The following is a 15,178-nucleotide window of genomic DNA, read 5'->3' as shown; positions in this document are numbered from 1 at the left end:
TACCACAAGCTCATATAAAACACTTGAACAAGAATAGAAAGGTACAGCATGTAAAGAAAAAGTGTCTCTTCTTCCCCATCCTTCCCTTAGTTGTCACTTAATCAACCCTTCACACATTCATTTAAAACATATTTTTCATCTACTATGTACCACATGTCCTGGAACAAGACAGAGTTAGTTATTTGTATATCCTTACATATATTTTTCTATGAATATAAGTGCATAAAGTATAAAAATGTAACTGTTTTAAAAAGCAATAAAGGATCACATCACCCATACTGTTCAGCAATGTGCATTTCTTACTTTATAATATATCATGATCCAATAAAGATCTACTTAATTCCTTCTTACCAGAAGTATATTCTGGCATGTTTGTATTTTCACTCTTATAAGAGAGATCATTGTCATTTTTTGGAAATATTTTTTAGATAGGAAATTTCTCGCATTTCTCACTCAATTCTCTTACTAAATTTCAGATACAGCAAATAAATACACATAAAAATAAAAGGAGCAAAGCACTGGCAGATGGCACAGGTAAGGCTTTTACTAGGTGCAAAAGTAATTGCGGTTTAAAAGGTTAAAAATAATTGCAAAAACCACAATTACTTTTGCACCAACCTAATGTTTGCAAAGCAATAAATACTAGCATCATTCTTATAAACAACGAAAACACAAAAGGCTATATATACAATTTTCAGAAATGTGGATTTAAAAAAATTACATAAATGTTCCTGTATTCCAGGAACTTTCCATCTTGTTGTAATTTATGACACGCTCCGTAAGTTTTATAGCCGAGCTGGGAACTCAGTAAAAACCAGAATTGTAACTTCATTCCCAGGAGAACAGAGTGATATTAAAACATACTCTTGCCTCATTGCTTTTCTATGAATCAATTGCCTGAGAAAAAAGACAGAACGGAGTTTTTAACAACATCCGTCATCCTCCCTACATCAAGTAAATAAGGGAAAGTGCCCTAATCAGTGGATGGGCTTTCAAAGCATAGATTGTATAATCTCATATACACATGCACTGAACTATATGAGACTGAACCCACTCATCTCCTCATCACTCTGACATAAAACAGTAATCTCTATTCTGTAGCTGGGAAAATTAGCAAGAACTTAAGACTCATAAGGTATTATTAGTGGTCTTCTAATCTGTCCTCTGTCTTCAAGTAAACTCATTGCAAATGAGATAAGAATCCATGCCACTTAAAAACTCCCAACAAAGACAATTCAAACAGTAGTCATATTACTCTTTACTCTAAAACTTTTTATTCATCTTCATGCATAAGTCTACACCCAGGAAATCTGGTTCTTTTAATACTTTTACACTCATACCTGTAAAGATTCTTCCATTGAGGTGTCTACATCATCTTGATGTCTCAGAAGATCCAAAACAGATTTGGTTTCTGCCTCCCAGATTTTCACTTGTCCAATGAGTTTTTCAACCTCTTCAACCACTTTTACTTGCCCTGTGAGTTCTTCATTTTCTTTTTCATGTTCTTCCCCAGCCTACAACATTCAAAATGATCATTAAGAAAATGGCAGTACATTATAAAATAATTTTCAATTTTAAAAAGTTGTATCTCTTTTTTTTCCTGACGAATGCTAATTCAACATATTTTAATGATTTCAGACTTAGTTTTTGGACAATGATAATAACACTTTACGATAGTGTATATATATATATCACTTAAATGTTAAAAGGTTTGTTCACATACATTTTCCTAATGATAATATCATTTCTGTTAGTTACTATTATCTCCATTTTACATATAAGAAGATAAAAGCTTAGAAAATTAGGGTATTGATTGTACAAAGAGATTTCTAAACCTCGTATACAATTTAATTAAATATAGCTATTAGCAATAGTAGTTGTGAAACATCATCAAGAAGGGAATCAAATTTCAACAAAATTAAGCCTTGTCCCATTAATAATCTCTCAGTATCCTATAAGTTGATGTGCTACAGCATGGTATGACAGACATATTCTTTTTTTTTATTTTATTTTATTTTATTAAATTTATTGGGGTGACAATTGTTAGTAAAATTACATAGATTTCAGGTGTACAATTCTGTATTACATCATCTATAAATCCCATTGTGTGTTCATCACCCAGAGTCAGTTCTCCTTCCATCACCATATATTCGATCCCGACAGATATATTCTTAAAGTTATTTTTAATCAGATGTTTTAAATGTATAATGGAATACATGAAGTATGACTATTTTACCTTTATATTCTTTTTTTTTTCTCATAGGTAAAAGGACCCAATGAGGTAGACTTTATTATATGGATAAAACAAGATGAATTAAAGTGTCTGATATATAGCAGACCCTCCATAACTTGGAGGTAGTTTATTTTGTGTGTGCGTGTGTGTTTTAATTAAAGTTTATTGGGGTGACAATTGTTAGTAAAGTTACAATTTTACCTTTATATTCTGATTGTGATTTTCAGGAAGTTCTACTGACATATCCATTGAAAAATCAGCATCTGGTTTTTCTTCTTTAGATAGCTGAATATTTCCAGAATTGTCAAGAATGGGCTGATCCTGTTTTTTTAAAAGTGGCAGGTTCATTTCCTATAAAAAAAATTAATGTCGTAAAATTTAATGCTTATAATTTTTATGCTAAGATATATTATTACCAATAATAAATTAACATAACATATTCAATATATTTTAAAATATGAGCATTTCCCATAAAACACTTCAGTCTCAAAATGTTAATAAGAAATAGAATAATTTAAATACTTAAATTCAAAATTTATTTATTAAAGGTTTGCTTTTATGAAGCACTATGCTAAATATAAAGATAATTAAGGCTCAGTGTGTATTCTCAAGGAGCTTGAAACCTAGTAGGCAAAATGCTTAGGTTATTCTTTAATGGTAAAAGAATTTCACCTAGAAAGTTGATGTTGTATGTTCATGCAAAAACTTGTACATGAATGTTCACAGCAACATCATTTATAACAGTCAAAAAGGAGGAAAGAAGCCAAATGTACATCAACTGATCAATGACTAAAACGTGGTATATCCATACAATGGACTGTTATTTGCCAATAAAAAGGAATGAAGTACTAATATTAGCTACAACATGGATGAACCCTGAAAACATTACGCTAAGTGAAAAAGGCCAGAAATAAAAGATCACATATTATATGACTCCACTTATGTGAAATATCCAGGATAGGCAAATCTGTAGAGACATAAAGTGGCTCACTGGTTGCCTAGGGCTGGGGAGGTTGTAAGAAAGTAGGGAGTGACAGCTAATGTGTACAGAATTTCTTTACGAGGTGATGAAAATGTTCTAAAATTGATTATGGTGATGGCTGCACAACTCTGAATACACTAAAAACTCCTGCATTATACACTCGGGATGAATGAATTGTATAGTATGTGAATTATATCTCAATGACGCTGCTACCAAAACAACAAAACAAAACTTACGAGCTGAGTTTTTGGCATAAACTTTCTCCACCTTTTATTCAGCCTCCTCAGTTCTTTAGAAATAGATGATCCAACTTCATCATTGCTCACTTGAATTAAGAAATTTCCAACTTCATTTAAAGTGGTATGTTCTAGATTCCATTGGGATAGTGTTTCAAAAGAAATCTATATAACATACAAGCAACATAATATTTTAATGTCAAAATATTTGTGTTTCTATTATATATAATAGATCTTTTCCAAGGTTGATCCTAAGCAAAAGTGAATGTGAGGATTTTGCAGCAACTCTGACCCGCCCCTTAGAGTATTCCCCCAACCCTATTGGTCTAGCTCTTCAGCCCTAATCAGTAATAGGCAGACGCCAGCTATCTGTCATCACTCCAGATCCTAGACTTTCAGGAAGCATCTAATCTATCTTTCTAAACAGCTGATGGATAAGCTTAAAGCAAAGGTTCTCAAACTTTCTTAGTTCATGGTGCCTTCCATGTCTCAGTAATTTTTTCACAGATTCCCTAGGTCAGAGGAATGATCTAAAAGTTCTCATTTTTAAGTAGTCAAGGCCAAACAACTTAGTAGTAATTTGCATCGTGTCCAACAGACAGATGGTACTGTGTCTCCCTCAAAATTTAAATTATCTTGAGAGTCTCTTTGGCAGCTCAGGGCACCTTAGCACAGAGTTTGGGAACTGTTAAGGCTTAAAGCATTATTTTTCTCAGAGTTACATGAATTTTAATAAAAGACTTTTAAAGAAGAACGGCTGAAAGCCAAACATTTGAATTTCTAGTATCAATATAGGTGACAGGGAGAAGTAATGACTCAATAAGCCCTCATATATTCCCTTGGCACTCATACACTTACACAAATTTTACCTTCATATAAATAGCCTATTTTCTGTTGAGCAATTTTAGTTTCTACTGGAAAATGTTTAATCTGAGGGAATATGTATAGCCATTTGCAACACAGGAAAACAAACGAAAGAAAGAAAAACTACCTCAGAATAATCATAAATGGATTATTACATGAATAGCAAACAAAAACAATAATTATATTGAAATTTCTTCCACAGCTCTCCACAGAAATTAAAGGTATTTTGTTTTTCCATTACTAGAAACTTAGGAAGGTTTTAGAGCTCAAAGGTATTGACCCAAACGGAAAAATTAAACTTTTTAAAATTTCAATTTATTTTACGTGTCTATATGCTTTCTAGTATTTTCTAGTATTCTATATTTCCAAGTCTTTTATTTCCTCTCCAAAGAATGTAGCAATATAACTTCCTAAAGCTATACTGTGTATGTAAATTATACCTCAATAAAGCTGTGTGTGTGTGTTCGTAAAACCTATAATGAGGAGAAAACGTCCTTTTGGAAGTTGTATTAGGAAGAAACTAAACTCTTTCTAGACCTTGGAGAATTTTCCAACAGTCTTGCTTACTCTTCCCTGGACTCTCATTTTTGGACTGAAAATAAGGGTCTCACACAGAACAAAACAAAACAAAACATACAATTGAGGAAGTGCCATTAGACTGCAAATACCTCTTTAATTTGTTCCTTTTTTGTCTCCTCAAAACAAGTCTTTAGTAAGCGAAGCTTTTCCATATAAGTAGTCCAACATGATAGAACATTTTGCAGAGTGGACTTCACATTATATATACTTTTTCTATACACAGAAATATTATCTTCTACCATCATATATTGTTCACTAATACTCTGATATTCTCCACCTATGTTAACAAAACAACAAAGTAATCTTAGAAAAACAGTTTTTCATTAACAATACTGTTTTAAAAATTTGTATATTAATTAACAGTGGCAAAATAAATATGTGCTCTGACAATATTAAAAGTGAATGCAAAGATTTTCCAAAGAAAACATATTTTCAAAGAAAACCAATTTCTGAAACATTAAAATATAAAGAAAGTGAAACAAATAAAATGCTATTTTTAAGTGATGGTTATTTCATCAAAAAATATAATAATTGTATATAGCTTTACCCAAATTCTTATGAATTTCTTCACATTTTTGAAAAGAAGTTTCAAGTTGAGCTAGGAACTCTTTTTCTTCAATAAATTTCTGGGGAAAAAAACATATTGACAGTTTTTACTCTAAAAAGTGTGCCAAGAAATCCAGAGAGAGACATGTAAACATTGATGAAACACTTAGGCACCAAAATTTCTTAGAGCCGTTCAAACAGAAAGCTCAAGTCTAGGAAACGTAAGTATGAGCATGAACCTTATATAGGTATGAAACCTGAAAAGTTTATCTTAATGTGGTGATGTGATTCTACATATCACAATATGTAGGGAAAAGGCATACTAAGTATTTATAGCAATTTCAAAATATTCTACCGCACATATTTATTAATATTGCATAATTTCTATCAGTTTCTCTTTTTCATATATTTTATTATTAATATAGAATAATTTTTTATTAGCTACATTAAGAATGTTATAAATAGATACCATCCATAATGCAAAAACATTTGAAAATCTACCATTAACCAAATTATTATATGTCCTATGCAAGCAAATTCTGCAATGGAAAAACACAGAGTTAATTAAAAACTCACATCAAAAAGAGGGAAACAGAAAGAAGGATAATAAGGCCTAATTGTACTAACTATGAAAATGACATTGCTAGGACACTTAGTTTTTAACTTACTAATGAACACATATTTAAATCATTTGAACATTTTTTTCTTATAAAGTGCAAGAACTAAATCTCCTTCCCCCAAAAAGCCTCAAGACAGAATGTACTGTTTTTCCCACTCTTAAAACTAAAAGGCTAAGATTAAAACATTGTAAGAAAAATTTAATTTTGAATAAACCTATGAGTTTGAGTGGGAAAAAAAAATATTAAACAAGGTGTCTGTTAAATGAAAGTAGGAATTTTTAATGGAAATAACATTGAAATTTTCTCTGTTAATTAACCTGGTTAACACAATCTTCCCTGCTGCCATAAATAATGCTGTTTTCTCTTTGTTAGTCTTTCTTGATGTATGTTATTTGACTACCTGTAATTCTTTTCTCTAGACAATATTTAAGCTAACAAAAACCCATCTCAGGACCTTAAAAAAGGAAATTGTGCCAATGAAAAATGCAAAGCCAGCACCCAGACATGGAGAATAATTGTCTAAGACATGAAATAAAACAGCTTACACGCCAGTCTTCCAGCAATAATTCCACAGATTCTTTGCTCCCATATTTGATGTTCCAAATATCCAATTTTGACTTCACTTCATCTAGCAAACGAAGGACTGCGCACTTATAGTACTGAAATTCTAGAAGTGGAATGAATTTTTTCCCCAAAATGTTGTTGAATCTGGAAAATAGTGCAGGTTTTAGAATTAAACTTAATATTATGGGCCAAATGTGAGATACCTGATTGGCACTTTAAAAAACATTGGGGCTCTAACTTCTTCTTTTAAACACATGGTACTCAGATGTATCCTGAAATCTTTTTTTAAAGTAAAACAAACATTGTGGCTAGATATAGAACTATTTCTAAGGTGAAAACATGTAACAGAAAACATTTTCTGAAGAAACTATTTCCCTATTGAGAAATCCTGTAATGAAATATTAATCTCCAAAATATTTTACTAAATTTGAAAACTTCTGTATAATTTGATGTAACTGTAATTTCAACATTACAGATTAAAAACAGCTTTCATTAAAAAGGATAATACCCTCTTATTATCATTCTAATAAGTTGCTTGTGAATAATGAGAAAAGATGATATGGACAACCATCAAATAATCTCTATATTTGTACTATTTTAGTTTATAAAGTGCGTTCATGTACCTCCTCCCATTTCACCCAGTATCCTTGTGAGACATGATTATCATTATCCTGTATTTACAAATGAGAAAACATGCTCAGAAAGAGAGTAACTCAGCCAAAATCAAGACACAGAACTCAGTTTCTTACTCTAAGTCCAGAACTTTATCTACCACATCCTACCATCCAATAAAAAGAGGAAGTACGCTAGCATGATGTTACTACTACACAATACGACTGTCAAGATTTAAAGAATACATGTCAGAAATTGTCAAAAATTCTATATTTTTCTGATCCCTATAGCACCGTGTTAGTGCTCAAACATGAATGGTATCAGCAGTTGTGAAATGGTAATATTACAAACCGTCTTCTCATTTCCTCCAATTTGTAAGGTGGTACCAAAGGCAAATGTTTTTCATCTCTATTTTCAAATGCCAGGAGAGTATTCAAATGACAGTCAAATTTATCCATCAGACTCTGAAAAGAAATTTAGCATAACATGAACGAGATGTATTGCCAAACATTGTTAATTGAGGGTTTATTAATCTCATTTGCTCTGTGTATGTACTGCATCTTCTTCCAGAAAAAAATCAAACCCCTTTCTATTTTTAATTTGTTATGAATATTTTCATCATAAATGTTTTAAACTGGAACATATTTACAGAGAGGCAGACTGCAGTTTCTTTGGCAAAAGCATTATTAATGAGTTTTGTTTTCGAATGTATTTTCCATTCCTTCATGGGCTCAAACGCTATAAATCTCACATAGCAAATTCTTTCATGCCATTTTATTGAGAAACCAATCTTCCAATTTTTAAAGCAGTTTCCCTCCCTCTATGTCAGACTTTACAGTTGCTTTAGAACTTACTAGACTCTATTCTGTTGTTTCCACCTTAAACTAGTATACTGCTCATGAAGAACGTTGGGGTATTTCCCGGGGTCCTATCCATCTCCAGGGAATCATTCTAAACCATTTTCAAATACCCACTACATTCCCTTCCCATCTTGCTAGGACAAAGTCGTTTTCCAGAACAGTCCCTAATAAAGTATAGATTTTTCAATGCTTCTTTTTTCTTTCCCAACCTTGAATAAAGTCATTTTCTCCTGCATGAGAACCATGGTTTCAGAGTAATCCTGGGAGGTGGGCAAATCTTCATCTATAAGCTTCTCTATCTCCTGAAGCCAAGTTTCAATTTGATGGAGGGGTGAGGGTAAGTCATGATTCAGCTCTGTTTTCCACACATTCATCTGAAAAAAAGGGAAGATGTGCTCCAGTAGACATTCTTCTAGTGTTATTTCTTCACATATAGTATGTTAAATTATTTAAAGTTTCTCTGATTCATTAGTCAAGGAAACCTTTATCAATGGGTAAACTTCTTAGTTCTAAATATCATTTGGTTACCTGCTGATCGAGAAGGTAATTTGGTTAAAAGCTGTAGAAGAGGGCACAAGGATAAAAACAAATGTTTTGATAAATCCATAATCAGTTATGAGAAGGAAATTAGAAATATTTAAAGCACCCCTCAAAGCAGGGGTAGACGACTATACCTAGTGACCACGGTTTGAAATGTTGTATGCCCTGTCTTCTCCGACATTACAACTACACCCTGCACACAGATGTAAAGATTATTTTCCTCACTAGCCCTAATCGTATATTCGCATTACCTAGCTCCATCATATCACCTGAATCTCTCTCCTTCACCAAAGCCCCCCACAATGCAGGCAACCTTCTTCCCCAGCCTTCCCATCACTCCCTACATGCACACAAGTCACACAAATGCCAACTACTAATTCCCCAAACACTGACTGCACCCCCAGGTCTCACTCTCGCTAACCTTTCTACCTGGATTTTCCCCTTGCTAAGCACTGTTAAACTCATTCATTTATTAAGTCATTCATTCAGCAAACATTTACCTACTGTGCTAATAGTTAGGGATACAGATATCTAAAAGGCTCTGGAGTGGAGACGTGGTAGTCACACACTACAGAATACTGTGCAACAGCTAGATGCAAATTAGATACACACACATGGCAACATGGAAGCACCTTAAATACACGTGCTCAAAAAATCAAAGTAAGAAACAGAGTAACAGACAACATCAATTTACACAACTTAAAAATACATGGACACATAAATATATAGTTTGCAAAAACATATAAAGATATACATTAAGCACATCACAATGGTGGCCTAAGAAGAAAGGGGAAGGGAAGGAAGGTATGGCTATAAAAGGAAATAAACACAATTAAACAAGTGAATAAAAATAAGAGTAGGGCCTTGCCCAGACCCACATGCCATGAAGGAAAGAGTAAGTTTAACACAATCCTCTACATCTGAGGGTCAACCAAATAAATAAAAGTTACAGCTTTTGCCTGAACCACCCAGACAGAGAAGCAGACAAGTACACTCTTATAGTTAAGTTTGGTCAGTGATATAACAGAGCCAGGGAGAGGGGCCAGGAAAAAACTTAAGAACACAAACTCCACAGTGATTATCAGAATTCTTAAGCACAATCAAAATTCAGCTCCAAGGCCACTTCCTTTCCTGATGACCCCATTAAAAATGTGGCTTTTTATCTGAACTCACATGGCTCTTTTATGGTGTTTTTGCTATTCTCATTTCAAACACACCCCTATGAAGATCAAGCACAAATCAAAATGTGTTTCACACAAATGACTTCCTCTAATGACAGTATGAGTATTAAGTCTGTATTTTCTCTTTCCAGTTTACCTTGTTTCCCCAAAAATAAGACCTAACCAGACAATCAGCTCTAATGAGTCTTTTGGAGCAAAAATTAATATAAGACCCAGTCTTACTTTACTATAAGACTGGGCATAATATAATATAATATAATATAATATAATATAATATAATATAATATAATATAATATACTGGGTCTTATATTAATTTTTGCTCCAAAAGACGTATTCGAGTTGATTGTCTGGCTAGGTCTTATTTTCAGGGAAACACGGTAGTTCTTCTAAATGAACTGTTACTATTCTTAGAATTGAATTCTTTGTAAATAGAGGAAAGAATAGGCTAAGTTTGTATATTATATGGGTTATTTGAGTCATCATTAATTCATTCAAAAACATTTACTGTGTCCCCCCCTACATGCAAGGCAAATATTAAAAAAAAAAAACACATCTAAACAACAACCCAAGTCTAAAGGTGTTAAACGAGTACTTAAGCTAGGCTCCTTTAAGGCAGTCAAATGGAACTACTGATAAAATAGAAGCATTAAATATTACAGTTTTTGCATTTTGCCTTTTCAGCTTTTTTGAGGTATAACTGACAAAATTGTAAGATGTGTAAAGTGCACAGTGTGGTGATTTGATATATGTATACATTATGAAAGGATTCCCACCATCTAGGTCATTAACACATCCATCACGTCACATTTATCTTTTTTTTTTCTTTTTGGTGAGATCACATAAGTTCTGCTCTCTTAGCAAAGTTCAATGATATAATACAGTATTATCAACTATAGTCACCATGTTGTGTATTGGATCCTCAGCTTATTCATCTTACATCTGAAAGTTTGTACCTTTTTACTAACCTCTCCCTATTTCCCATAGCCCCCAGCCTCTGACAACCACTTTTCTCCTGTTTCTGAGTTTGACTTTTTTTTTAAGGTTCTGCGTATAAGTGGTACCATGCAGTATTTTGTTTTGCTTTAATTGCCTTGCAAGTTTATTTTCTCAAAAGGCAAAAGAGAACCCCACAATCTTAAATCATTAACTATATACCATTAAGCCTCCATTTAGAAAAATGAAAAAAAGTTTTCATTATTACAAGTTTTGAATATAAACAACGAGCGTGTGCTTTTATTATATCTGAACTATTTGTGCATCTGCCCCAAAATAAAAATAAACTAGAAAATTGATAAATGATTGAGTTAAAGAGAGGCTAAGAATAGTACTGCTAATTCAACTGTTATTCTTTTCACAGCTAATAGAAAGCTGTATATACTTGGAATGAAACCACATGTGTGCTTTCTGACTCAAGGCTGTCCTCTATGTAGCAGTCAGAAGAGGAAAGAAAGGTAGAAGGTAGTGATTACCTTTCATTCCTCGCCTCACTTAAATGGGTGACTGGTTCCACACTTTCTTTCTCACTATTGGAAATTACTTTTGAATTTGGCTGAAAATTTATATAAGATGTTGTCAGTCAAAATAACATAATGTTGCTATTTTCTATAGCAGGCTTAGAATGAAACCATCTACTATGATGCTTTGAGATACCTGTGTTCTCAAACAATTGAACCAGAAACTGTCTAGATGGTGTTGACTTTTTGTACACCTAATAACTTTAAAATGAATATGTCTCATTTTGCCACACCAAGAAAATGAACTGCATTCTATCTAACTAAGGAATGGATTTTCAAGTTTCTATCAATTTGCAGCACTTAATCTTGCAAAATAGTTCTTTTTACGGTGTTTATTATTAGTTTGGGTAATTTTTCCAAATCATATTCAGAAAAGTAGGCTATGTTTCTGTGGCCTAGAACAGCCTGAACTACATGAACAATATCTCTTCCCCTCCTTTCATTTTGTCCAGGATTGGTAACAGAGAGCCCCTGACGTTCACAGGGGGCTCTGTCAAAACTGTGATCAGAACACAAGCTGAGGATGCAATAAGCCAACTGATGGGAAGATTTCTAGAGCTGCAATAGTTCTCCAAAATTAGGTAACCTAAAAGGATGGCTCTTTTGAGCCACTAGATTACTATTTAACACACTTCATAAATGATATGAAAAAATGTATTCTAAAACAGGCTGTGGCTACTGATGGCCAAAAGACAAGCAGGAATTGGCAAACTTTCCTAGGACCAAAAAGTATTTTTTGCTTGCAGATGATGTAATCTCTGTTGCAACTCTGTAAATTCACTAAAAATCATTTAATTATCCACATTTAAAATGAGTGAATTCTATGGTATGTAACTGTACGGCATAAAGGTGTTAAAAAAAAAAAAAGAAAAAGAATGAAAACAAAATAAAGACTTTAAGACATCAAAGAAAACCAAGAATTTGTCACCCACAGACCTGCATTATAAGTTAAAGGAAGTTTCTCAGGCTGAAGAGAAATAAGTTCAGATGAAAACTCAAATCTCTAGGAAGAAATGAAGAACACTGGAAATGGTAAATATCTAGATAAATATAAAAGGCTAAGTTTTCCATTTAATTTCTTTAAAATATGACTGTTTTGATCAAAAATATATAACATGGTCTTGGGAATTTATTTATTTATTTGGTCTTGGGTACGTAATTTTTTTCTAATACATTTTTTTACACTTTATCTATTTTGACATTCAATATTATTTTATATTAATTTCAGGTATGTTGCATGGTGTTTAGACATTTATATAATTTACGAAGTGATCCTCCTGACTAGTCTAGTACTGTACTTAATCCTTTCACCTTTTTCACTCTACCCTCAAACCCCCCTCCCACTTATCACCCCAATAAATCTAGTACCCATCCAATACCATACACCATTATTATAATACTGACTATATTTCTTATGCTACACCCTACATCCCCATGACTACTGTGTAACAACCAATTTGTACTTCTTAATCCCTTCCCCTTTCTTTCTCACCCCCAACCCCCTCTCATCTGGCAACTATCAAAATGTTCTCTGTATCTATGAGTTTGTTTTTGTTTTGTTTGTTTATTTTGTTCTTTAGAGTCCACATATAAGCGAAATCACATTATATCTGTCTTTCCCTGATATACTTCACTTAACACAATATCCTCCAGGTCCATCCATGCTGCCACAGATGGCATGGACCCATTCCCATCCATGGCCAAGAGGTCTTGGGGACTTTAAAACATTTTTGTATCACATATATTTATATATAAAGCAACTATAGCATAAAGGATAAGAAAAAAATGAATCAATTTAATTGCAAATTTCTACATGTTGCAGGAAGTTATAGAATAACTTAGAAATGTATAACTCTAAGTAGACTGAAAATTTTAGAATGAATATTGAAATCCCACTAAACATATGATAGAAAGAGACAGACCCAAAAGCCCATAGATAAATTACAATGGAACTCTAAAAATATTAACATAATTGAAAATTAGGCAGGAAGAATAGATACAAAAAACAGAGGAAATAAACCAAAAGAAAAGTAAAATGGTAACCTAAATTGAACCCTAACAATAATTACATTAACTATTAACTGACTAAACACTCCAGTTAAAAGGCAGAGATTGTCAGAGTGATAAAGAAAGCAAAATCCAACTATATCCTGCCTATAAGAATGCACTTTAAATATAGACTCCAATAGGTTGAAAGTAAATGAAGGAAATGTTGTGTCATACAAACAGTTAGCATAAGAAAATTGGAATGATGTATCATTTCAATATGATATCATATTGATATATTAGAAATAAAAAAAGATATTGCCAGAGACAGGAATATTTCATAATGGTAAAAGTGTCAATTCATCAGGAAATATAACAATCATCAATGTACATACCTAATAACAAAGTTTTAAACGAGATGAAGCAAAATTTGACAGAATTAAAGGAAGGATTCTACAGATTTTAACAGCCCTCTCTCAGCAATTGATAGAACAACTGGACAAAATGTCAATCAAGACATAGGTAATCTGAACACTATCAACCACCTTGTTTTAACTGATATTTATAGAATACTATCTCCAAAAACTACAGAATACATGTTCTTTTCAAGAACAAATAATATGTACACCAATATACCCCATATCCTGGGCCATAACATAAGCCTCAATAAATTTTAAATGACTGAAATCATACAGATATATTCAGACATACATCCATCCTTACACATTCTCTCTGGGTTTGTCCCTACCCCCTTTGAGCATCTACTGATAATAACATATGACACTGGTCCATGGTAGAGAGGAGGCTGCAGATCAATCAGAATATGGATAATGTACTGAGGCAAACCAAAGAATTGATGGCAAATACAAAAACTTGGGATAAGCATACATTTTCTCTAAGAAGAATGCTATAAATTCCTATTTAAATATGAACCACTACCCAAATGAGACCGTGGAGAAAATGGAAGAACACTCTCCCAACTTTCTGTTGAAGCATCTATTCTGTCTTTTACAGAATTCCTCATGGAAAATTATCAAGTTATCTTCCAAGAAACAAAGTAGCCCTGTGAAAATGTTCTAATCAATATAACACAGTCACCTGGTAGTTGAGGCCATCCCAGGCTTTTCGCAACTGTAACTGATCTTCATTCAGTTCATCCAGATTCCCTTTTACCAACAGGATGTCCAAAAACGATTTTTTTTCTTCATTGAATGACTCCAAAAAGGATAGCAGGCTCTACAATTAGAAGAATATTTTAAAGACTGAAATGTTTAAGTCAGTTTACAAACGTAGTCTGTAATTTTAAGTCTATAGCTATAGGCTATATTGAAATTTTTACTTAAAGGTAAAATTCCCTAAATTTAGGATCCTCTCACTGATCCAGTTTTTTCCTTCAGTGCACCCTGATAACCTGGGTGCTGTCATAGTGACATAGGTCGCAGGCTGTGTCTCGTGTCCGTACTGGTTAGATTTCTATTGGAATGCAGTGGCAAAGTAACTCAGGTCAGAGGACTAGTCATGATGTCATATGGAAAATGCGAGTTTTTCCTCCCCAAATACATGTTCAAAACAAAATAAAAATAGGGGGAAGTGAGAATTATATGACAGCAGTCACCATGTGTAGATGGTTTTTGAGATATCTTTGATTAACTGAGCTTGATCCAATTCTTCTCAAGTCACTTTATACAGACTTTAGAAAACACCTCGTTGGTTAACACCTGGTTGGTTAACACCTGGTTGGCTAAGTTGGTTAGAGCACAAGCTCTGAGCAATAAGGTTGCCGGTTTGATTCCCACATGGGCGAGTGAGCTGTGCCCTCTGCAACTAGATTGAAGACAACAACTTGAGCTGAGCTGCCAC

The 15,178-nt window shown here is 33.2% G+C and overlaps 1 protein-coding gene across 6 annotated transcripts in view; it reads right to left on the bottom strand.

Annotated features, from left to right (window-relative positions):
* Positions 1 to 15,178, bottom strand: part of SYNE2 (spectrin repeat containing nuclear envelope protein 2) — a 280,114-nt gene that overhangs the window by 183,461 nt on the left and 81,475 nt on the right. For all 6 annotated transcript variants that reach the window (XM_074327378.2, XM_019733404.3, XM_074327380.2 and 3 more), the window contains exons 11-19: positions 14,417 to 14,554; positions 8,306 to 8,470; positions 7,588 to 7,700; positions 6,606 to 6,768; positions 5,442 to 5,520; positions 4,984 to 5,171; positions 3,452 to 3,616; positions 2,435 to 2,584; positions 1,341 to 1,514 (exon numbers count right to left, since the gene is read on the bottom strand). In XM_074327378.2, coding sequence (XP_074183479.2) covers positions 1,341 to 1,514; positions 2,435 to 2,584; positions 3,452 to 3,616; positions 4,984 to 5,171; positions 5,442 to 5,520; positions 6,606 to 6,768; positions 7,588 to 7,700; positions 8,306 to 8,470; positions 14,417 to 14,554 — 1,335 coding nt within the window. The remainder of the gene's footprint in view (positions 1 to 1,340; positions 1,515 to 2,434; positions 2,585 to 3,451; positions 3,617 to 4,983; positions 5,172 to 5,441; positions 5,521 to 6,605; positions 6,769 to 7,587; positions 7,701 to 8,305; positions 8,471 to 14,416; positions 14,555 to 15,178) is intronic.

This window comes from Rhinolophus sinicus, chromosome 3 (genome assembly GCF_057876585.1).
Source record: "Rhinolophus sinicus isolate RSI-liver-muscle chromosome 3, RSI-T2T, whole genome shotgun sequence".
Lineage (NCBI taxonomy): Eukaryota > Metazoa > Chordata > Mammalia > Chiroptera > Rhinolophidae > Rhinolophus > Rhinolophus sinicus.
Note: the sequence above shows the minus strand (reverse complement) of the source record. Positions and strands in the feature narration are given on the sequence as shown.